General features: G+C 33.2%; 3 protein-coding genes across 3 annotated transcripts; 1 reads left to right on the top strand and 2 right to left on the bottom strand.

Annotated features, from left to right (window-relative positions):
* Positions 1–1,015: 1,015 nt before the first annotated feature.
* Positions 1,016–1,657, bottom strand: LOC131875006 (germin-like protein subfamily T member 1). The gene has a single exon (XM_059219003.1). It carries the CDS (start codon positions 1,655–1,657, stop codon positions 1,016–1,018), a length of 642 nt encoding a protein of 213 aa, XP_059074986.1.
* A 16,719-nt stretch (positions 1,658–18,376) lies between these two features.
* Positions 18,377–20,104, top strand: LOC131028130 (coniferyl alcohol acyltransferase-like). The gene is made up of 3 exons (XM_059219002.1): positions 18,377–18,499; positions 18,568–18,735; positions 19,334–20,104. Exons 1-3 carry the CDS (start codon positions 18,377–18,379, stop codon positions 20,102–20,104), a joined length of 1,062 nt encoding a protein of 353 aa, XP_059074985.1.
* A 705-nt stretch (positions 20,105–20,809) lies between these two features.
* LOC131028129 (germin-like protein 1-1) lies at positions 20,810–21,639 on the bottom strand. The gene has a single exon (XM_057958354.2). It carries the CDS (start codon positions 21,636–21,638, stop codon positions 20,943–20,945), a length of 696 nt encoding a protein of 231 aa, XP_057814337.2. The 5' UTR covers position 21,639; the 3' UTR covers positions 20,810–20,942.
* Between the last annotated feature and the right edge of the window lie 4,776 nt (positions 21,640–26,415).

Genomic DNA, 26,415 nt, shown 5'->3' with positions numbered 1-26,415 from the left:
TACACCACCACTTAACTATGAGAAGAACCTCTTAATTGAAAACAGTTTTAACTAACATGCACGAATAGAATAATTACAAAGCTCGTTGGACGATATTTCTCAAATCTTCAGCCTTTCTTTTCGTTTCAATAGTATTCCTTAGTTCATCATCATTTCATTTCGTTTTGTTTCGTTTACAGTTGCAGCAATGCAATTGCGGTAGTAGGCTTCATATTTTATTCATATTGCTATCACCGGAGCTGCTTTTCCAGATTCCTCGAAGTAAGTAAACGGTGGATTTCGCCAACTTCCGCATCAGCGACAAGTCCATTGTTGTTCATATGCTGCTCTTCATTGTCATATAACCGCTACATTCAGCCAAATGTATGTACAGAACGAATCTGGGATCAAAACTACAATGGTGGAATCCTTCTACTGTTGGAAACGGCAAACAGAACGGAACTTGCTACGAAACGTGCACGGGACATGTGAACTGCACGAAGACTTGAATCGGGTTACGAATATACTAGGAAAATAGGAAAGGACAAGTTGCCCCACACCAATCTATTTTTGTCAATACAACATACACAATGCATTTTTTAATATTGACACTTATCCAATTTTACACTATCCGATTTGAGATAAAAAAATGTTTTTAGTTGCAGCTGCCGATAGAATGTATTTAGTTACAGCTGCCAATAGATATAGATGCCTCAAAAACTTTTGTATCGTTTAGTGCAACAATGGATAATAATAAGAAAGTTTATATTATTCCTACATTGTAAAAATTACATAAGACGTAAATCTTATCATTCGAAAGAATTAATGTCTTTATTCAATTCAGTTCAGCCTCAAGGAGGATGACTATGGGTATTTGATCGATTCAACCTCAACAAGGATAAGGCTTTTATTCAGTACAGCTTTAAAACAACTAGTAAGAAAGAAATAATCCGAACAGAGTAAGAACAACCTAAGAGGGTGAATATAGGATCCTCCATCAACAGAATGACCTATCTATTAGAACAATAATGAAGGATTAATGTCCTATTGGTGCAGGTGCAGGTGCAGGTGTAGAGGCTTGCCCAGAAATTAATTCCTTGAGCTGTTGATCATTAACATTAAATGCCTTGGTCAACACATCTTGTGGAATGGAAGGATTGGCTCCGAACAGGGCAGATGCAATCACTTGAACACCAGGCAGCTGGCTGTTAAAAGCAGTAATTGTACTAGCATATGATGCCCCCACGTTCTGCTGAAAATGCACCAAGCCCTTTGGTATGACGAACACATCTCCCTTCTCCAACTTTTGTGAGAACAACACATTATTTGTGCTGATAAAACCAACCAAAATAGTGCCCTCCATTACAAATATGATCTCAGTAGCACGAGGATGAATATGAGGGGGATTCAAACCACCAGGGGCAAATTCCCCACGATTGATTGATATGCCTAGTGTGTTTACTCCTGGGAAATTTACCACATTACCTGCGGTAATATTGAACCTTAAATTATTGTTGGTTGAGAGTGGATTAGATAGTCCCCTAAACAAGAAATCTGATGCGTTCACTGCCTTTGGGTCTTTGCACACAAAACCGTTCACCTTCACATTAGCTTGAGTAGTATCAGCCACACAGAAATCCTGCAGAGGATCTGGGTCTGATGCATTAATGGCAACCATTATACATAGCCATAAAATGCAGCACAGGGAAGCTTTGATCATTGTCGAGGATGTTTTCATTTCCGATCGGCGCAGAAAGTTGTATGATATGAATTGGGCATAACAAAACCATTTATTTATAAGGGTAATTGGGAGAATGAGTTTCTTGAGATTACGCGTTCCTTAGACTTGTTAAACCCATAATTTGAGATACTTGTGAAATAATGGCTGTTAGATTTTAGTTAGGATGGATCACACAGACGAATTTGTCAATTGTGGGCGATATACATTTGTTTCAATGGCAGTTTTATTAAAAAATATTTACAAAGATATAAATGTATTAGCTGATTTGCGTCACATGCTACGTAGTAGCATAGAATCATATAACTTTTCTCTACCATTTCTACAACAGTGCAGACATTCTCCGGACGATTCAGTCTACTATGGCGGATAGAGTGTATTTTCTGATGACTTACTATATATTAAAATATAGAAGCTGATACGCGTAGCAGCTACCGCATATGATGGAATAAGTGGAATTTCCCCCACCATGTATATAACCGTGTTCACAGTCTCCCGAGGACCTTATGACTCAGTCCGTGGTGCAAATGTTTTGTTTGTTTAATAATCTTCCTTTTCCTTGCGACCCTATATTTTTTTCTTCTTCCTTTATTTCATCACTATTTTGTTTTATTTAAATATCATTTTATTTAATGGTGAAAAAATCAATAATAATTTTACATCCTATTCACATTTTAAATATTTGTTCATTTTCTTTTCAGTAATTAAATAGGTACTAAAGGGCAGCATCAAATGCAGTAAGAGTAAAGTTTAAAAAAAACCAACCCCACCAAAAACCAAAGTCTAATATTCAACCAGTTTGATGATATTTGTTCAAAATTTATTAGTCAAAATTGAATTTTGTAGACACCTATTTTTGTTCACTTGATTAAATGAATTTTATATTTGTTTACTTATCATTCATTTAACTATTAATAATCATTTCCCTTAATCCAACTATTAATTAAATTAATATTTAATTAATTCATCCCAACCATTTTCTCCTCTTACTTAAATAAATTATTCAGTTTATTTAATTAAATATCATCTCTCACATTTAAATAAATTAATATTTATTTAAAATCCCCAAATCATGTCTCTCACATTTACATAAATTAATATTTATTTAAAATCCACAAATCCCATTTCACATTTAAATAAATTAATATTAATTTAAAATTGTCAAATCCCATCTCTCACATTTAAAAAAATTAATGTTTATTTAAATCCCTAAAATCCCTCCCCCACTTTCACATTCTAGAAAATGCAAGATGCAAGTTAACCTTCCTCCTAATCATGTGCAAACACCTATTATTAGCATAATCACACTTTAATGATTTGCACATTCCTAAACCAAAGGTTAACCCAAAACCCATCAACTCAAATATTTAATGGCTTTCTTCAAAGTCTTCAAGCCTTTAATCCCTTCCTTTAAAGTCTTCAAACCTTTAATGGTTTCATTCTAGAGGCTTCTCAAGCCTTGAATGTTTTCCCTCAAAGTCTTGAAAACTTTAATGGTTTCGTTGTAAAGACTTCTTAAGCCTTTAATGACTTCCTTCAAGTCTTCAAATATTTAATTCTTTATTCCCCTTTTTTCTCATTTAAATAAATTAATATTTATTTAAATAAAATCCAAAATTCACATTCACATTTTAAAAAATGAATATTTATTTAAATATCTATCCAAATGCAAGTTGCACCAATAAATCGAAATAAATTAATTTTATTTCAATTAAATCCTAAAAATCCCTCCAACTTGCATTCTCCTACAAATCCACTTGCATGCCTAAACCCCTTCTACACTCTTCTAATCACTTCCATTGTAGCCTAATCCTCCTACTAATCATTTTCACATTCCTTAAGAAGGAGTCACTTCTCAAAAATATGGAAAGTGGTCATAAACCATTAAAGGCTTTATGTCTTCAACAAGCTAATGTCCAAAGTCTTCAATAACCATTAATGGTTAATTCACCTTCTACCTTGGGTTAGAGACTTTCCTCTAACTTAACCATCCTTTAAACTCATGGGTCCCTTCAAGCATTTGTTGCTTTGACCATGGTTATCCCTTCAACTCTTGTACAAGAGTTTATCCTCTGGATAAACTATTTATCCACTATCTCAAACCTAACCAAACCCTCCTAGGGTGACCCTCATGTCTCCTTAGGCATTCAATGCCTCTTCTCTCCCCTCTGAAGATTTCTCATATTAACACTTGTCAACATGGGATTGGTTTGAAGGTATCACATGGATTGAGTATCCTTCAATCTAAACCCTTGTTAAGATTACTCAATCTTAACCATCCTTTTGCCCATTTCTTCTATCACTAGGCCTCATTTCTCTCATTATCCATCATCCAAGTTTCATGCATTTGGATTATAGTCTATTTCACAAAGCTTTGTCTCTCTTTGTTTAATCATAATATTTCACATTTCGAAACATTTAATATCAATAGAATAGCATATTCAAGTTAGTATGGCATATTAGTATAGCTTAAATATTTGTATCATAAACATAGTTAGTTTCATTATCATAGAATAATATCTCATCTTAGTAAGCTTTATTAATCATCATATAGATCTTAGTGGCTTTGCATATAGATCATTTTATCACACATCACTCATTCTTGGATTTGTCCTTCCAAGAGTCAATTTCTCAATCATGACTCAAGGAATCCTATGAGACAGAGAACAATGGAATGGTTTTGAGAGGATATTGGTTTAACTTGTTTAACTTGGTTTTATCCTTCATATGTAGTGTTTCATTGGTATGCTTGTTCATTTAGTGCTAGATTTGAAATATAAGAGAATGCCATAATAGAGAGAGCTAATAGCTAAATGTTAAAATTAGCTATTTTCTTGAAAGGTTTGGGACACTATTTATTTTGGCTTGTCTATGCTGATGAAAGCACCACCAACCAAAGACCATCTATAGTTGAGTGAGTCATTTTTTGTCATTCTAGATTGTATTTATTTTCCCTCATGCAATTTCAACAAGCATATTCATATATTAAATTTTGTATTTATATAGAGAATTTCATTCAAAACAAAATCCTAAACCTAAGTTGCCTCCAATTTACCAAATTACAAGGATCCTTGTTGTTGTTATTATGTAGGACTAATATCTTATTACTTTCCTTATATTTGAAGCATGAATCTATCTGGATATAGAAGTAAAGTTTTAAATTAATTAGAAGTGAATGACTATCAAGGCCACACAATAATAATTATAGCTATTCTTGCAATTTGGTGTACTTTAGGAAATCTAGCTCTATTATTATTTTTGCAATGAAATTATCTTAAGAAACATAAAATGAATTATATATTCTTGATTTCCTTAGTAAACATTAATGTACATGAAAAAAATGCAAAATGTAAAATGAGACAAGTATTGGACACACCACAAGACCGAGCGGGGTGTGAATCAGTTCAAACCTCAAAATTACTTAATTTTCGATCTTCCAACTTTAAAATACAACCCTATAGTTATAGCGGTAATAAATAATAAAAGTATAAAGAACAACAAACACGTGAACACTAGATTTACATGGAAAACCCAAGTAGGGAAAAAACATGGTGATAATTATACTCAATATGAATACAATATATTACAATTTTTCCTCTAGAACTCTTTGCTACTAAGAGGACTTGTGGAACTAAGGTGCACAACCTTAAAGTAATATACAAATGGCTTGCAAATCTGAAACATACTATCTCAAGGCAAGATACAAAGTTGTAACAAGATTCACTGTCTTCTGACAAAGAAAGGAATAGTTTCAAATTGAAACTAATGAGATCTCTCGATAATGAAATTATCCTTGAACCACTATGTTAAGCGACCAAGATCATGCCAAATATATCTTACTTCAAACTCTCTCAAAACTCTGTCATATCTTACTTCAAACTCTATCTCAAAACTCTGTCATATAGAAGATATTATCATTAAGGCTCTTCACTATAGACTTTCACACAACCTCAACATCAAATCTACTTGCAAACCAATAATATTGCTATTCACTATCCTTCCATACCATCACACATACATCCATAGTCCTTTATATACAAATTTAATCATTAAAACCCTTAACTAGGTCGACAACAAACATAATATATATAATTACATAAATTTAACCATTTCAACCAATAAGAACCATTATTGTCCACTCCATCATATAAAGGGGACCCAAAAACATCATAAAAAACCCATTTAAGTTGATTCCAATGAACTACACATTCTAATACATCCTCCAAAGTGAGTATTAAATGAAACATGTAGATAAACATTAAAGCATATTAACTAGTTGGCCCAAAACTATCCTCCAATGGAAATTACAAAATGTGAATCTACACACACTATGGTGAGACTCAAAACATTAACCAAACTCATCCTCCAAAGAAAAACCTGACCAAAAGAATATGATCCAATAAGTATACAACACCATAGTTAACCGAAAAATAGACAAGTTCACAACATAGAATTAAAAACATCCTAACTTCACTTGCCAATCAAATCATCACCTGAAAAAAAATTTGGAACATTGCACAACCCACATGAACAAGTCCTCTAAACCACAAAACATGAATCCACATATCCAAAATCCACCAAACATTCTCTAGACTTGTTATAATAGACAACCTTGCCATAAATTATTGAACCAATGGACTTTTACCCACAAAGTATACAACCATGTTGACCATCTCTTAAGGACCTTATGACTCATTCCGTAGTGCAAATATTTAGTATATTTAATAATAAAAAAATTCCATGCGATGCTATATGTTCTTTCTTTCTTCCATCACTAATTTGTTTTATTAGTCCTTGCCTTTATAGGCTAGAGACTAATATTTTGGCATCTACTTTTTATCGCCATTAGTTTGTATCAAAAACTATTTTTTCAAAATATTAAAAGAGATTTCTAATGTTTGTTGGGCAATGGATATTATTATTTATTTTAAATATCAAAATCTAAATTTTTGATTGGCTTCTTTGATTTCAGTCGGGTTGAGAAATAATTTTTGATTAAAAAAATTTAGTTGAAAAAAATAGCCAATGATAAATAAAGCAAGATAAAAATAAACCACATAAATATCAATGAAAATATGGTTTTCTATTGATGTCCACCATTCATACATCCCCATCATATTTCTCATGGGCAATTGAAGCATAGTGGCCTTTTTCTATTAACAACATTGACGATATGCTCTATGTTGTTGGGCATAGCCTCCATGTTGTTGTTGGTACTATGAAGAAGCTCACCCTCGAGATTTTTTATGTCAAATGAGATGTTATCATGACGTCAGAGGGGTTTGCTAGATTCGTGCCCTCTAATTTGCAGGTGCTTTATACATAGAGGATTTTGAAAATTATGAATTTTGATCCTGGTATGTTTCTGTCTTGTTTGTTAATAATGTATAGGAAGGATATGCATATTTTACATACTTTATAGGTTTCTTATTGCCAAAATTTGAATTCTTATTTTAGGGTTTTGATTGGGCTATTGATGCACAATGCTCACAAATTAGCTCCAGCAACAAGCGAAGTGAATAAGTTGCACAGATTTAGGCCTGGTATAGTTTCTCTAAGAGATCCATAAATACTCAAAGAGAACTAAGTTTCTCATGAAGAATTTTCCATTTCAATGATTGGTCAGAGAAATGACACAGGATTTGAAGACAGATTTGAGGTTCCAGAGCTATGTGATGGCTGCACTATAGGAGGTCTCTGAGGTGTAGCTCTTCAGTATCTTTGAGTACACTAATCTCTATGCTATCCTTTCCAAGAGGGTTGCTATTATTCCCAAAGACATTAAACTCCCATGCCTTATCAGATGTGAAAGGGCCTAATTCATTGAGTCTTTCATTCTCCTGCATATTTCTTACTTTTTAAAGGTCTATATTGACACCGTCATTTTTTAGAGGAAACTGAATGCTACTGTTTTATTTTTATGGAAGGCTTAAATGCTCCTTATAAAAATATTATTCTAGGGTTTTGGTTTTTTCATAGAAAATTGGATAAGTGTCAGCTGATAATAATCTTGATCATTTTGATTGCAAACATTTATTAGAGATCACCAGCCTCTTTGTCTTGTTGTGTCCTTTCGTTGGTGTCTTTTTTGCGAAGGTGAAAGGGTTTTTCAACGTGTGTCATTTTGATTTGTTTATAGATTTAACCATAATTAAGATGAAAGATAATAGTTGTAATTCTCTAGGGTTTTTTCATAGTCTTCAATAATGAATTAGTAGAGCTTAAGAGAAAAAAATATTATTTTTTATTAAAAAATTCAAATTTACAGATGTAAATCTTATAAATGTAAAATGGTAGTAGATTTTTATAGTGGTCGCTCATAAACAGTTTATTGAAGAAAAAAAGTGACCCTAATGTAGTAATTGATTCTGTTGATTGAAGAACTTGTCCAAGCTTTGAGGTTTGCAGTGAAATGGAAAGACCACGAAAGAAGGGATTAAAGGTTGGGTATGTGAAGAATGACATGATTTATACCATCTCCAATTTCAATAGCGATATATTGAATAACATTTTAGAATGCCCTAGGATTTATCTCCTTAGAGAATGGGACATCCACATCTTACTCTTGAATAGGAGAGCACATTGTGAAATAGATGAGATCTTCCCTGAGTCTCTTCATAGAACATTATCTTTACTTCACTCTCTATCCCAATCTCCTCGCACTGTTATACAACTCTCCACCTAGTACTAGATTACTATTTGAGATCAATAGATTTTCAAACCATAAGAATTTGTGTTTTTTTTTATTTAATAGTTTATCAAGTTTTTAATTACGAAAAAACCATGTTTTGAAGGGACCGAACACCCTTTACAAAAGGCCAGAACCAAAAATAGACATGAAAAGATTAACAGTTAACTAAATAATTGCCTATAGAAATAAACAAAGACATCAACAATCCAACACCAACAAAAATCCAACAAAAAATACACCTTTCCATTTATTGTTATAGAATGTCAGTAAGGAACTCCTAGTCTAAACTTAAGAGGTGAGAAATAGTATTTACCTCAACATGAAAATGAGGTCTATTTTCCCTATCTATAGAAGGATAAGAGTCATCTGATTTCAGGGGAGATGGGGAGCCTTGATTAGCATGTTCAAAGGAGGGTTCCTCAAAAGGCCATAGATTTACCCTTGAACTGAGGGCAGGGCTTGGACATCCTGCTACCACATTTGGTTCCAGAGCCAAGGGCTTGGGTAACAATGTTGTTGAACTCCTTAAAATTCCCCTTCCTATGAGGTGGGGGATTGTCCATCTTCTTTATGTTTTCCACTTTCTTAGGAGGCACAAACCTATCTTCTTCCATGTCTATATTCCAATCTTCATCATTTAAACTATGGGTTTCCAATTCCTTATCCTCCAAAATGGAAATATGGGGGGAAACGGGCTTAGCTAAATTGGCCTTAAAATCCTCGTAAATCAAAACCAACAACCCCTCATGATAAAAAAGATTAACACTAGGGTTTTCTCTATTCTTTTTAATACTATAATCAAGGGAAGACGAGAGGTAGAAGGGGTAAGAAACCCTCACTTGGTATCTCAAATGATTGAGCAAGATGATATGGTACCCAAACACTCTCCACTAGCAATCATCCATGGTGACGTATTCCATGGTCACCTTTATCACTTCCCTCCAAAGTGGCTTGATTGTGTCCGCATCATAGCAACTTTTATTTTTCTTGACCAACAATTTCCTTTCCTTGTCATTTTGGGAAATTTCTTCACCATTGGGTTAGAATATTTTCTGTTTCTATAGAATCTGAGCCCCTTGGTAGATAGACTAGTCACTTTTGCAATTAAGTTCTCATAAATCACCACAAAATTCCCAAACAAAGTAATTTTTCCCTCATTCCACCCTTTGAAAAAAATTCTTAGTTACTTTAGGATCTCATCCATGCAACTTTACAATGTAGGGCATAAATTGCCCCTTCTACAAAATTCTCCAAATAGTTTGGTTTTCCCTTACCCCTGCATAGTCCACAAGCTTGGCACAATATCTTTCTCCTCCCATTTTAGCAATACCACATCCCTCAAGTAAAAAGTGGTTTAACAGAATGTGCAACCAAGTTAAAAATCAGAAGAGCTCTCGAATAACCTAGAAAGCATGCGAGCAATTATGTGAAGGATATCCTCTAACCTCGCCACAATAGCCTCCATGAATAGTAATAATGACAATGTGATCAGATACTTCCATGTATCCCATGTGATCTATCATATCTAAGAAGAGTCCTAACTTCTTCCTCAAGATTGTCTTCAGTAGTCCATCTCATCCTCCCCTTAGCTATCACTCCCTTGTTGGCAGAGAAATCCACCACCGAGTTGCACTCACTATAAGAATGGGAGATAAAAAAAACTTTAGATAGGGCTGAGGATGAGATGTAGGATATTGAGGTACCCCAGTTGGGTCTTGGGACTAGGCTTCACAACAAATATAAGGGTATGACCCTTGTTGATGGTGTTAGTAAGAAAGTATTGTTGATCAATAAAGAGATCATTAAGAAGAATAACAAACTAAGAAATCTTTTGTAAGTTTGTTAGGTTATTGTTTTTCTTTTGTTCAATTTGTTGTGCCCTATTTCATTGGGTTGTTTTATATCTTGTTGGCATCTGGGTCCTAGTTGTTTCTGATTTCTTTTTCTCTATATACTCTAGGTTTTTGGTCCTTGTAAAACTAGTTTTCCCCCTTAATCAAAATATACACAATGTAATAATTATTTGCACTAAATAACTTGGCACAAAAAGTGAAAATACAAATAGTAACCACCATAATAGACAAAAACTATAAAATATTTCATACTCAACATCAAATCACAGCATTTTAATGCTTTGTTGACAAAATATTCAAAGCAAGTAAACAATGAATTGTGTGTGTGTGTATGTATATGTATATGTATATGTATATGGAGCATTCCTTGGTTGTGACTGTCTGATCTCCATGCAAATGGGTACAATGACTTTTTGGGTCGAACATATGTCTGGATTGTCATAACCTATTTTCCATAATAAAGCTCAATGATGATAACGCACAAGAAGCTCTTTCACTTTCATATCTTCTATATTTCATCCCCCTTTCTTGATTGACCTTCATCGTACTTCCCGAGTCTATGTAGCTTGTTATTACATGACTGAGTGTAATGCCACACCAAAAATATTCGCACTTCATGTAGTTTGCGCCTGCATTACCACATGTTAGAATTTCATACATACATATAGATATAACAATTGCACCATATCCTACACACAACACATGTTAGCACATTTTACATTCTCATCATGTCAATAGTTATGTACATTATCATATTCATCTACATTTCATACATTCACATTTGCATCATGCATAACATTTAAGAACATAAAAGAACAAAAATATTGCATTTCATCATGTACATATTTGCATCCATATAATAAGCATCACAAAGATACATGCATCACATAGAAACATCACATAGGTACACATGCATATAGCTACTGCAAGGATGAATCATCTCGTATATATCAAAATCATAAGTGTCATGATACAATGATGTCAAAATACATATGGCTACAAAATCACCCAAAGGTGTCTACATCATCATACAAAATGCTACAAAACTGATACATAAGGACCCTCTAAGGCTATGATGAACTCCCTCCCTCGGAGCTGGCTAGCCTTGATGAAATCTGAACCCTGGAAGGACCCACCCCTGGATCATCTCTCCAGCCCCCTCTATGTGGTGGTGGTGGAGGACCCATAACCCCACCGCTAGACGCCTATCACATGTCTCTCCCTCCAATGGTCATCATAGTCCGTGATGGTCTTCAGAAGCTCCTAGCCCATTGATCTAGTGGCACCACTCCATAATACAAGTCTCTCTAGTAGGCTATCTCCTCCTCTGCCCACAAAACATAGGTGTATCCAGCCCCTATGAACTCTGTTGCCTACCTCCCTGCCCTCAGTGCTGTCTCAGGCTCTGTATAGCACTGAGTAGCCTGATCCCTCTCCCACTTAGTGTCCCTTAGTTCTCTCCTGAGTCTAGCAGTATCCCTCTCTAGATCTTGGATCCCATTTGCCAGTCCCTGACAGATCTCCCTCATTGATCAGTATCCTTAGTATCCTGTATACATCCTCTAAGGTGACTATCATGTCACCCATCGGCAAATGAAATGTGTAAGTCTCTGAGTGCCATTTCTCAGCTAGTGTAGTCAGCAATCCCATATTTGCCCAAAACTCAGGCAGATATAGAATATGTCACAATCCCATAGCCTCCACTGCTTCTCTATAGTCGAGTGTCAGCTCTGGTCATAAACTTTGAGTCGAAGGGAATCTCTCCCTTGACTCTAGCATAGGTAGGTCCTCCCGCTGCCAAGAAAATCAACCATGTCAATCCTAGTGGTACTCCCTGTTCATCACAAAGTACTGCTTTTTTATCCTAGTGGCATTCCCTGTTCATCACAAAGTGCTGCTCTTTTTTAGCACTCCTTGTTCATCACAAAGTACTTCTTTTTATCCTAGTGGTACTCCTTGTTCATCACAAAGTGTTGCTTTGATACTATCCTAGGGCCTCTACTTGTATCCTCTTGAGTAGTTTCCTGATTGACAACGTATGTTCTATCATAGAATTGTCAATCCTAGCCCTATCTGCTATTCTAGTCTCCCCTAGAGGACTTGCTTGAGTGTATCCTCTCAGCAACGTATCCAATCGACAACGTATGTTCATCACAGAACTGTTGATTTGTCCGTGAAGACATAAACACGCTTGCATACTACACATACGTGCTTGCTCTGCACAGACATGCCTAGCACCAATGTAGATGTGCCTTACCATTTTTACCTTGCTTGACATTTTTTCTAGACCTACCTAAAGTGCATTTATTACCTACCGAACATGCATTTATGACAACAATTAATGCACCAAAGTACAAGGAGGTTTTGTGATACTTACCGGCTCTCTTGCATCTGCTGGCCTCTGAAATCGGTGAACGCGATTGAATCTATGCACCAAAGCCATCGTTGCTGATTGCTGATTGCTCTCTGCTCTCTCTGCACTCTAAACTCTTGGATGTGTGGATGACAATGAGGATTTTTTGCCCTCGTTGTTTATTTTATAGACTACCCTAGCCCTAGCCCTAGCCCTATTTAGTCTTCTTTATCCCGTGACTCTGCCACTTCATCCGGTCAATCCATTCTACCCTTTCTTTCTTATTGAGAGAGTGTCTGCAATCTTTCTAGACATTTTCATCCAATCTCTTGAGGGGGCATATTATTCCCATCTTGGGGCAACTTTGTATCAGTTCATCTCATCTTCTTTGAAACAATGCAACAAGCTGCATTGTCTCAAAGAGGGGCCAAATGTAGACACCTAAAATTGTCCTGTATTAAATAAATATTTTTATTTATTTTATTATTTAAGCCTAATTCTTCTATTAATTAAATAAATCTTTATTTATTTAATTAATTCATTTATCATTTTGTAGCCTTATTTCTAATTTAAATAAATACATTTATTTATTTAAATTATCCTTTTCTAAATTAAATAAATATCTTATTTATTTAATTGATCCTACTTCTTCTATTAATTAAATAAATCTTTATTTATTTAATTAATTCATTAACCTTTTCTACCTATGACACATGTCATTCATCTCTTAATTCTTACACTACCTACCCTCTCATTATTTTCTTATTTCCTCTACCTACCCTCTAATCCTAGCCGACCATTTATCTTTTACACCTCTTAATCTTATCTCTCCATTTTCTTACAGTGTCTTCTATATAAGGATATACTTCCTTCATTATGAACCCTAATCATTCTATTCAACTTCTATTCAAGATAATCAAGCCAACTATGCTTTTGAACTTTCATATGCAATCAAGCCTACTTGCAACCACATTTCCGTTCTTTGTTGAGCTCATGTGCACACATAAAATCTGAGAGAAAATATGTCAAGCAAGATCAATGGAGATAGGAAGAATGGAGATCCAAACCCTATTGGACATGTGATGGTATAATCTTTGTGATTTTATGTGATTTGCATTGTCTTGCGTAATCTTTATATGTTATGGTGGATCTTTGTTGTTGTTAGGCTAGGGTTTTGTGGTTGAATTCATTTAGTCTTTCAATATTGTTATTATCCACTTTCACCATTAACAACACACACACACACACACACACACACACACATACTACCAAATTGAGACAATAACATGCAACACTTAAAGAAACAAAAAAGACCATGGTTGATTAATTAAAATCAAAGTTGGGGCCTAACTTGGGCTACAATGAGATGATTTGTGTATTAGGAGCAGTAAGGGAATGACCATTTTTTCTTATGGTGATCAATAGTCCAAGATGAATCTTTTTTTCCTACTAAACAAAAAGGAGTGGGGGAAGACACATCCTTAACATAGATAGAAGAACCTACCTAATCAATGCCATATTTTGAGGGGGAAACCTTACAATTCATAGATATAAAGTTGGTGTCTATCAAAGGAATATGATAGAAAATCAAGTTATTAGTAGTGAGGCCAATAGTAATAGCATCCAAGGTGACTAGAAGAACCAAAGAAACAAAAAAAGGAGACATCAAATCTATAGAGTTTTCCATGTCATCACCCAAATCATCAAGGGAGATAGTGATTTGGTAAAGTAGGAAGTAATTTTTTTTTCTTTTATGATTTGTTGTCTTTTATATTTCTTATTTTTCTATTTTCTTGCTTACAAAATTCATAATAGAACTAGTACCAATATCATTTAGTTTAATATTTAGAATCATTATAATATTGTGTAAGTATATTAAAACTTCATATTTCAATTATCAAGACAACAATAGCATAAATTATTAAAATTTTCATATTGTTCACCACTAATAATGATAATGATTCTTGATGTTAAATTTTATCATTTTAGTGATTAATATCAAAAAAATATTGTTAACAAATTAGAGGTATCTACAAGCTTCAAAATGTATAGTGTGAGTAACATGCATAGCTATAATAACAATCACTCGATCTTGTAAAATTAATCATCAATGATTCAATATATATACATACATTCCCGTCGAGAGTTTTTATGACCAATAAAAAATAAAAGAGTGAGCTACAATAATTCACCATACCAAAGCACAAAATTAATAAAATCATTTTTATAAATATTAAGTTATTTATATACCCATATGCAAATTTCTTTATGACAATTGGCCCTTGTCTAGGTAGATAAATGAAAAATCAAATCCCTATAATCCTTAGTGTTTAAGAAGGCATAGGAGAGGCCATACGAGTCTCTCCAAGAAGGCATCTTATAGGATATGAAGAATGTTGTGGCAAAATTTGATAATTGGGGAAAGATAGTTAAGGAGGTGTAGGAAAGAAATAAGGAAATTGGTTTGAGGGTGCATAGACAATTGCTAGAAGAGGAAACGACTGAACTAAAAGAGAACTAGTGGATTCTTATATAGAGAATCGATGATATTATTGAATACTACAAAAAATCAATCAATAATTCAACCACTATTTAGATTTCTCAATAAGAATTGTGTAGGAGGAAAGAGAAATGTTTGTTGTCACTGGCTTTTCTACTTCTCACAAGGAGGTACCTTTTAAAAAATGTATGGATTTTTTATAGAAATAATAGTGAGTCATTAAGGGCCTAAGATCCATCGATGAAACTCTTTGTTGGTTCCCTATTTGTCGATTCTTTTTTGGTTTATTCTTTTCTTTTCCTAATCTAACTCCTTGTGGCATTCAAACTTTTTTCCTTGACGATTTCTATGTAAATGAGACCAAGCCCTTTCCAAGATTATCTAATATAAATTTATTTATATTTAACCCTTCAATATTTTTAATAATTAGCAATAATGCCTATTAGTAGAGAATTTTTCTTTTGACATATGTAAACTTAATTTCTTGTAGAGTAATGGTAAAGTTTTAAGGGCACAACTGATTTCTTATAGAAAAATGAAATCACATGTACACATTTTGATATCATTTTGTTAGAGAAAGTGTTGAGGGGAAAACTATTGTTGAACAAAATAAAGTTAGGTTTTAAGAGTCTTTCATGGGATATGTATCATATTTATTTGCAAATTAATAAATTCTTAAGTTCTTATACATTAGAAGGGGTACATATTAAGGCATAGTATTGAATCTATTTTTACTTTGACTTGCTACCCAATAATCTTAAAGAATAAACTTAAGGCTTCATGCGAATCTAGACAAATAAATAAATAAATTTAATACATAAAATATGGAGGTGAATACATGATAGATAGGAAAATACTTATTACATTGATAGTTCCTCCAATTTATAATTTAAATTAGGAAAAATATAATCTTAATTGTAAAACTTTAAAGCATTTATCATAAGAATATGATAATATAATAGAGATAGACGCAATTATTTACATTTATTATTTGATTCTATGAATAATGCAATTCTTTATTGACATACTAACAAACTTTAAGATATATATAATTTTGGACCAATATACAAATTATTAAATCAATATAAAATAAACTAGACCCACACAAACATACTAAGAACATAGTGTTTGGGCATGCCATTCCCCTAGATAATATGGCCAAATAAGACCATGTTCTTATAGGATACTATTGGAAAGAAATGATCCATAAGTGTATTTATTTCCAAACAATATGAACTATTTAGAATCTTAGTTGTATTGCATGAAGACCTATCATTCATAAGTGAACCTAATGAACATTAAAATTTCAAAGACAGTGTTTTTTACGAAATTTACTTCAATACATGTCATAGTTAATAAATACCAAAACCTTAATTAGAATCAAATCAATTTAGTGCTTAGCATATGTGAAATAAGAGGGCACTATATATGGTTTAATGCCAAAATAATTATGAATAGAAAATGTGTAGTAGATATGATTTTACATACAATTTGAATTTCTATGCTTTCTTTAACCTCAACCATCACAATAACACTTTAAGTTGTAAAATTTGAATTTATACGCGTTTTTAAACCTTAACCATTACAATAACACTTTATTTACTTACATTAAGGCAAATAAATATAAAAATTCCTTATATAATAAAACATAAAAAAAATGGAGAAATATAACAATTTATGAACACCTCTTTTAATAACAATTAATTGGAGAATATGGAGCACAAAAGAATGTGAATGATGATAAGAGTTATATGATAATTGTTGTAAGGATTCTTATAGTTAGTAAATTCGAGGCAACCTAGGTCTATAATCCAATTTAAAAAAAAAAATCATATCTATCTAGAAATAGAGTGTAGAAATTTTAATATGATATTTTTAGAATAGTTTCTATTTTCATATATGAATTTAGAAATTTACTTAATTTAATTTTCAATTTTTTTTTAATAAGATTGTCTTAGATATGAATTTTAAAACTTGGCATAGTAGATAACATTTAATATTTTATGAGTTGGACTGGGTGGTGGCTTTTCTCCCCATCGGTCTCGGGTTTGACTCCAAACCCTTCCCCGATTAACTAGGTTGTGTCATAGGGATACCCTCAGTATCAAAAAATAAAATAAGATTTGATATTTTTGTTAATATTATTAATTCATTTAATATTAATTTGTAATATGCATGAGTTTGTAATGTTTATTATAAATATATATATTAATTTATAATCTTTTCAATATAATTGTAAACAAGATTATGTTGAATATTTTTTAGTCTTTATTTAGAAACTTAGTAAATTTAAGATCTTTTTTTATATATTATCCATCTAGATTTTATTGTGACATTTTTAAAAAAAAAAATTCTTGGTAAAAAAATAGTTAATTTAAATTATATAATAATATTTTTGAAAATAGGTAGTCTCGCATGGTAGGTGAATTGGCTTGGGCCGTGGGTTTGCTCCCCATTGGTCTCCGGTTTGAAAATAGGGAATGATGTAGTGGTTAGTTGTGAGCCTCCTAGATGAAAGGTCTAGCATTGATTTTCTTAAAATGTCAAATGAAAGATATTAAAATGATCAAATTGTCATAAAATACAATATTCTTAAGAAGTTTTGGATTCGGTCATCAAGTTTAGTCAAAGCCATTCCAATAGAAATTACTTGACTTTTTGAGATTCCAGTCGTGGGAAGACTTTACACGGCCACAGCGTTAACTACAATGTGACACGTGTTGAAAATCCCGCCATTAACGGCAACACGCCATGTTTGACAAAACATCTTCGGTATATCGTTGTTTTTTTTGCTTACGGCAGTTTTCTTAATCGGTTGAAGCTGCTCAGTCCGTACTTAGGTAGACATGGATTAACATTTTTTTAAGTCTATATATCCAGAAACGTATTGACAACATTTCATTTATCTATGTTTTTCTCTTGATTTTGTTCCTGTAGTTTTGTTGATCGGTAAATATATCTTGCTTTTTTCTTCAGTTTGCTATAAATATATCTTGCCCTTCTTTAGTTTGCTATGAAGGTTTGAGTCACTTGGGTTGAGTGTTAATTAATATTCCTTAGTTTAGACTCAAAGATAATTAATCTTCCTTAGTTTAGACTCAAAGATTGAGCCTGTAGGTACGAGTATTTTAATGGATAATTGATCTTCTCTTATTTGGTATTAAGAATTGAGGGATACAAATTCATTCAAACATCCTGGTCTCATTCCATTAAATTCTAAATATAATTTTATTTTTCTTTATCTCCGAGTGAGTCTTCTGTAATGGCAATTTCTAACATTTACAATGTAGAGGTAGTAGAGAGAGAAATTGTATTGCCTGCTCTACCGCTCCAGGAGCATGTTCTTCCTTTCAGTAACATAGATCTAACAATCCCTGCTCTTGCCGTACATGTTTTTTTGGTTATAAAAAACCCTCTGAGAGTTCTTTTACGTCTGTTGTGTGTAATCTGAAGAGTTCTCTCTCCAATGCTCTTGTGTCTTTTGATGCTTTTGCTGGAAGATTGGTCAGTAATGGTGTTGGGGAAACAGAGCTGGTTTGCAATAACAAGGGTGTTGAATTTGCAAAAGCTTATGCACTCACTTCACTCGCTCAAGTGGAGTTCTGCAACCCCATTGCAGCTGTGGGCGACAAGCTTGTCCCTCCTACTAACTACCGCATCTAGTGAAATTGATCTCGTGAATTGACCACTATTCTAAATATAAATGAAGATGCTGATTTGAAAATTCACTAATATCAATAAATTTTTAAATCTACACTAAATTTCTACTTGATTTTTCACATAAGAAAATAACTTTATCTAATGCATGGATCTAGTGAAATTTGTTTGTATTTTCAATTTATTTTCACTTTTTTTATTAAGTTAGACTTGGAAATGCCAAAATATATATTCCTGTGTTTTCAGCCGTTCAATACAATAATCATGGTTTCTGATAGCAAAAACATTTTACTATCATCTACCCTTGTAGCTCATACAAGCTTTTACTAACAAAATTTTCTTGGGGTTTCTTCGAGTTCCTTACAAACTATATAGACTTTTTCATTCATTTTGATTTGTCAGTCTTGTGGTTTAATCTTTCAAAGTCAAACCTTTTCATTAAGCTTAATATCAATATTATTAACAACATTTAGTCTTAATGTTCTATCTCTTTTTATCATCATTTCTCAAAACTACCAAATAAATTAGAAATTTAACCATTATAAATGTGATATAATTGCAGGTAACAGAGTTTAGATGTGGTGGGATAGTTTGGGGCTGTACATTCGATCACAGGGTTGCAGATGCATTCTCTGCCAACATGTTTTTCACAAATTGGTCTAATATTTCTACAAACAAAATGACCGAGTCTATAAGTTCAAGCTTTACGCGTTCCATTCTAGTCCCTAGAGATCCTCCAAATTGTTGTTCTGAAATCAACAAAATGTATATGAAACTGCAGCCTTTACCAAAACCCATAAAACAAATCCCTCAGCCTGCCAGAGCCAGTAGAATATATTATCTTGGTGCCAAAGATATAGAAAAGCTCCAACACAGTGCAAATGAACAAGGCAACAATTATAGCAAATTAGAAGCTTTTTCTGCTTATTTTTGGAAACTGTTGATACAATGCCAAGAGATAAAGGACACAATAAATTGCAATATACGCATTGCTATAGATGGTCGCTCTCGTCTTAAGAAGATGGGATTGCCTGCTAACTACTTAGGAAATGTTCTATCAACCGCTTTTGCTGCAGGTAATGCTAGTGCCATCAAGGAGGAACCACATAATTGGGTTGCAAACCTAATTCATGATGCAATACATAGCGCAGCAAATGAAGAGTATTTTCAAAGTTTAGTAGATTTGGTAGAGATGTCCAAGCCATCAATTGTGGCTCCCAGGGATTTTGTAAAAGGTGATGAACCAGTACTTGTGGTGTCTTCTGGGCTGCGTTTTCCCTTATATGAGATTGATCATGGATGGGGAAAATCCATTTTAGCAAGCTATTTTTAACCTTTCTCTTGAGGCTATGTGTTGCCAACTCCTATTCCTCATGGAGATGGCAGTTGGCTTATATATTTGAACTTCCTTGTCCATGAGTTGAAAGCTATTGAATTCCACCTCAATTTCATTCTACGCAAAATCTCACCAGAGCTTTTCACTGGTCTGAAAAATGTATAGGTATAAAACTTCAACTACTTGTGGGATTTAATTGTTGTATGCTTGGTTCCATTAAGAGTTCTTATTTCTTCAACGCTCTGAAATCCATTTGCATAATCAAAAAATTGTTTCTTTTCCTCTCTTTTTATATTTTGTACTATAGTGGGATCATCCATTACTTTTCGATAATGAATCTTGGATGAAAACCAAAATTTTGTCAAATTCATTTAGAACTAAAATGTATATTGTTTAGATTTGTGAAATTTTATAACAAGTTTTAATTCTAAGGCTTTTAATAGACCAATTGAATGAAACTAGGCATATAATTGAGGTTATCATTGTGAAGTTCTATCTTTTCAACAATGGTAAGTTTTAAATACAGTTAAATACATTTTAGGGATTGCTTTTTCTGGTTTTTAAGTCAATGCTTATAAGAAAGTCTATAGTATTTGTACATTGTATAAATTACTTAGACGCAAAGTAATATCATTCAAAAGAATTCATGTCTGAATTTCAATTCAGTTCAGCCTCAAGGAGGATGAATATGGGTATTTTATCGTTTCAACCTCAACAAGAATGAGGCTTTTATTCAGCACATCTTTAAAACAATCGATTAGAAAGAAATAATTCGAACACAGTAAGAATAGCCTCCTCTCTGAACAGAATGACTTATTAGAGCAATAATGAGGGATTAATGCCCCACTGGTGCAGGTGCAGGTGCAGCGGTTTGCCCAGAAATCAATTCTTTGAGCTGTTGATCATTGACATTAAATGCCTTGGTCAACACATCTTGTGGAATGGAAGGATCGGCTCCGAACAGGGCAGATGCAATCACTTGAACACCAGGCAGCTGGCTGTTAAAAGCAGTAATTGTACTAGCATATGACGCCCCCACGTTCTGCTGAAAATGCACCAAGCCCCTTGGAATTACAAACACATCTCCCTTCTCCAACTTTTGTGAGAACAACACATTATCTGTGCTGATAAAACCAGCCAAAATAGTGCCCTCCATTACAAATATGATCTCAGTAGCACGAGGATGAATATGAGGGGGATTCAAACCACCAGGGGCAAATTCCCCCCGGTTGATTGATATGCCTAGTGTGTTTACTCCTGGGAAATTTACCACATTACCTGCGGTTATATTGAATCCTAAATTGTTGTTGGTTGAGAGTGGATTAGATAGTCCCCTAAACAAGAAATCAGATGCGTTCACTGCCTTTGGGTCTTTGCACACAAAACCGTTGATCTTCACATTAGCTTGAGTAGTATCAGCCACACAGAAATCCTGCAAAGGATCTGGGTCTGATGCATTAATGGCAACCATTATAGATAGCCATAAAATGCAGCTCAGGGAAGCTTTGATCATTGTCGAGGATGTTTTCATTTCCAATCGCCTCGGAATGTTGAATGATATGAGAAATTGAAATAAGCTTGATATGATTTGAGCATACCAGAACCAGGTATTTATAAGGGTAATTGGGAGATTAAGTTTCTTAAGGATTACGCGTTCCTTAGACTTATTAAACCCATAATTTGGGATACTTGTCAAATAATGGTGGTTAGATTTTCGTTATAATTGATCACACAGACGAATTCGTTAATTGTGGGCGATATACATTTGTTTCAATGGCGGTTTTATTAAAAAATATTTACAAAGATATAAATGTATTAGCTGATTTGCGTGACAAGCTACGTAGTAGCGTAGAATCATATGACAGACATTCTCCGGACGATTCAGTCTACTATGGCGGATAGAGTGTATATTCTGATCACTTACTATATATTAAAATATAGAAGCTGATACGCGTAGCAGCTACCGTTTATGATTGAATCAGTGGACTTTTTCGCACGATGGATAGAACCGTGTTCAGAGTCTCCCGAGGACCTTATGACTTAGTCCATGGTGCAAATGTTTTGTTTATTTAATAATCTTTTTTTTCCTCGCGACCCTATGTTTTTTTCTTCTTCCTTTATTTCATCACTATTTTGTTTTATTTAAAAATCATTTTATTTGATGGTGAAAATGTCAATAATAATTTTGCATCCTATTCACATTTTAAATATTTTTTCAAATTTTATTAGTTAAAATTGACTTTAAATAGCGAATTTGATGATGTGAATGAATCATTCACTTAACTATTATCAATTTTTGTTTCATCAACTTACCAAAAAAGGGGGCTATAGTTTTTATTTTGTTAAATATTAAGTATAGTTTTTTAAAAATTTTGTAGTCATTTAATACTAACATCATGTAACTTTATTGTTTATGAATTATTGTTAGCAGCCCTTTGTATGCTATCCATCTCTTAGCATACATATCGACTATTGTTGTTATGACAAGACATTATCGTTGAGAACTAGCCAGCTTAACATGTAGACACAAAACCAATCCTGGTGCTAGATTTACAATCTAAGAGAATGCCATAATAGAGAGAGCTGATAGCTAAATGTCAAAATTAGCTATTTTGTTGAAAGGCTTGGGACACTATTTGTTTTGGCTTGTCTATTATGATGAGAGCACCACCAAGCAAAGACCATCTTTAGTTGAGTGAGTCATTTTTTGTCATTCCACATTGTGTTTATTTTCTCTCATGCATTTTTAACAAGCATATTCATAAAGTAAATTTTGTATTTATAGAGATAATTTCATTCAAAACAAAATCTTAACCTAAGTTGCCTCCAATTTACCAAATTACAATTATCATTGTTGTTGTTATTATGTAGCACTAATATCTTATTCCTTTCCTTATATTTGAAACATGAATCTATATGGATATAGAAGTGAAGATTTAAATTAACAAGAAGTGAATGACTGTCAAGGCCACACAATAATAACTATAGCTATTCTTGCAATGTGGTGTACTTTAGGAATCTAGATCTATTATTATTTTTGCAATGAAATTATCTTAAGAAACATAAAATGAATTCTTTGTTCTTGATTTCCTTAGTAAACATTAATGTATGAAAAAATAAAAAATACAAAATGAGACAAGTGTTGGACACACCACAAGACTGAGAGGGGGGTGAGTCAGTTCAGACCTCAAAAGTACTTAATTTCTGGTCTTCAAACTTTCAAGTACAACCATATAGTTATAGCAGTAATAAATCATGAAAGCGTAGATCACAACAAACACATGAACACTAGATTTACATGGAAAACCCAAGCAGGGAAAAAACACAATGAGAATCAGACTCAATATGAATATATTATATTACAATGTTTCCTTTGGAATACTTTTCTATTGAGAGGACTTGCGAAACTAAGGTGCGCAACCTTAAGGTAATATACAAATAACTTGCAAATTTGCAACAAGATCCATTGTCTTTTGACAAAGAAAGGAATAGTTTCAAATTGAAAGTAACAAGATCTCTTGATCATGAAATTATCCTTGAACCACTGTGTTAAGCGACCAAGATCATGCCAAACATATCTTATTTCAAACTCTATATCAAAACTCTATCATATAGAAGATATTATCTCTAAGGCTCTTCACTATAAACTTTTACACGACCTCAAAATCGAATCTACTCGCAAACCAACAATATTTTCTATTCACTATCCTTCCAAACCATCACTCATACATCCACACTCTTGTATATACAAATTTAATCATTAAAACCCTTAACTAGGTAGACAATAAACATAATATACTTTAAATTACATAAATTTGACCACTTGAACCAATAAGAACCATTGTGGTCCACTCGATCACATAAAGAGGACCCAAAAACATCATAAAACACCCATCTAAGTTGATTCCAATGCATTGTAAATTCTAATACATCCACCAATTTGAGAATCAAATGAAACATATAGATAAACATTAAGGCATGTTAACTAGTTACTCCAGAACTATTCTTTAATGGAAATTACACAATGAGAATCTACACACACCATGGTGAGACCCAAAACACTGACCAAATTCATCCTCCAAAGAAAAACCTTACCAAAATAATATGATACAAGTAGGATACAATACCATAATTAATTGGAAACTAGACAAGTTGACAATACAAAACTCAGAGCATCATAACTCCACTTTCTAATCAAACCATCACCTGAAAACTAATTTGGAACATTTCACAAATCACATGAATCCACATATACAGAAGCCACCAAACATTTTCTAGACCTATTTTCATAGACAACCTTAGCATAATAAACATCAATAACTGGACTCTACCATTTGAGCAATAGGGGACCAACAAATCTAATAGTGTAATATACACATAACATAGACATTATATTTAGAACCATAACACATAATATTCACATTCTAGATGAATGCGAGGAATTCTTCCATTGAGATATTAAAAACTATTTCCTACATAATTATTGTTTCCTACATATTGAAACTTCTACTATACAATCCTTTTGGAAACACTTCAACATATCTGCAAGATAACTCAACAATACTAGAGCACTCGCATAGTGACACCAATGATAACACGAGACAAGCTGACATCAATGACAACAAAGCTTAACAACTTAAGTTTCCAATATTCTCCCCCTTTGTCATTGCTGGAGACACATATGTACCACCAATAGAAAATAGAATTGATCTCAACCTTAATATCTCTCACCCTTTGACATCAAAGACAAAGGGAACTCTACAAAAATGCTCTTTCTTCATAGTTGATAAGCTTTAATGATTGCAATACTCACTTCTCCCTGAAAGAGAAGCCACCACATCAATCCAGAATCAAAGTTGATGAGCTCTAGAACTCCCCCTAGATGGATGTATTTCTTGAGTACATCTAGTTTAAAAAGGGAAGGGCATGACCCCCAACTTCTACTAGAAATACTCAAAGGTATCATTTTCCTATACCTTAATGAGGATATTTGCAATCTATTCTTTAATAGATATATACTCCATCCTGACTTCCTTGTCTACAACCTTATCTCTTAAGAAGTGATAACATATTGTAATATGTTTGGTCCTTGAATGTATCACCAAATTCTTGGATATATTAATGGCACTTGTTTTATCACACAAAATAGGAATTTCTTCATCATACACTACCGTGATATCTCTCATATTTTCTTTCATCCATATAACTTGAGTGTAGAAAGATGCTACTATAATGAATTATGCCTCTGCAGTAGATAATGATACTAAATCCTTCTTCTTATACAATCAAGAGACCAATTTATCTCCCAGGAAAAATGCACAATGACTTGTGCTCCTTTTGTCATCTACACATCTGACCCAATTAGCATCTGATATGCTTTCAATGTAAAATTATCATCCTTCATATACCATAATCCATAGTCCATAGTCCTTTTTAGATGCCTAAATTTCCTCTTCATTGTTGGGTGGCTGCAAGAAGTTGAGTCCCACTTTTGGGCAAAAAGCATAAGTGTTTTCTCTGTTTTTCTAATTTTCTATCAATTGGTGTCAAAATTTGAGGCACTTAGAGATTGAATCTCTAAAAAATTCAGTATTTGAAAATGTAGTGCCGAGAGTCTACTTTTCAAATATGTAATTTATTTCAATACACACATGGTAGAAATCATGTTTTAGTATGCATGTTTAAAAACCACTTTTTCAAAATGCATGTTTCAAGACCATACCACACATATGTACGACCACCATTTTTTGATGCAAATAAATGAATTTTTGCAAACCCTTCTGGGAAACAATACCTAAGACACCAAATATTGATGAGAATATTTTTTCTTATTTTTTTATTGAATATTTTTTTTTTGTTAATTTTTAATTGATAATAAAGTACATTTTCAAAACATCGGGTGTACGGCCACCATAATTTGATGAAAATTTCATATTTTTTAATTTTATTTTTAATCTTCAAAATAATTGTATGTAGATTGATCTCACATAATTTATTTTTATAAAAAACCCAAAAATAATTTTTTTATTAAAGTTTTACCGAACCTCAGTATTTTAGGTTTACGTACCACTCTTGACTAATAAATAATGCAAAAATAGTAAAATAATATTATCACTATGAATTTTATATTTTTGAAATCAAGACACTGAGAAATCTAATGGGTTTTTGTTTCATCAAAAAATTTGATCAGGAAGGCCCTCAAAAAATTAGGCCAAGGAAGAAATCTGATATTCTTTTGCTTTAGCCATTTTTTTGGAGGTCCAAGACTAGGGTTGGTCCCACCAAGCCTAACCCGAAGCCAAAACCAA

Source organism: Cryptomeria japonica, chromosome 4 (genome assembly GCF_030272615.1).
Source record: "Cryptomeria japonica chromosome 4, Sugi_1.0, whole genome shotgun sequence".
NCBI classification, from domain to species: Eukaryota; Viridiplantae; Streptophyta; class Pinopsida; order Cupressales; family Cupressaceae; genus Cryptomeria; species Cryptomeria japonica.
This window is presented reverse-complemented; position numbering and strand designations above follow the sequence as displayed.

What these genes read in the sequence shown, in the direction of transcription:
- LOC131875006 (XM_059219003.1), bottom strand. Translation starts at nt 1,657, where the DNA reads ATGGTTGCCATTAATGCATCAGACCCAGATCCTCTGCAGGATTTCTGT.
- LOC131028130 (XM_059219002.1), top strand. Translation starts at nt 18,377, where the DNA reads ATGGCAATTTCTAACATTTACAATGTAGAGGTAGTAGAGAGAGAAATT. An exon ending in TAACAATCCCTGCTCTTGCC is followed by an intron (nt 18,500 to 18,567) that starts GTACATGTTTTT and finishes TGTAATCTGAAG; the next exon opens with AGTTCTCTCTCCAATGCTCT. An exon ending in TCTGCAACCCCATTGCAGCT is followed by an intron (nt 18,736 to 19,333) that starts GTGGGCGACAAG and finishes ATATAATTGCAG; the next exon opens with GTAACAGAGTTTAGATGTGG.
- LOC131028129 (XM_057958354.2), bottom strand. Translation starts at nt 21,638, where the DNA reads ATGAAAACATCCTCGACAATGATCAAAGCTTCCCTGAGCTGCATTTTA.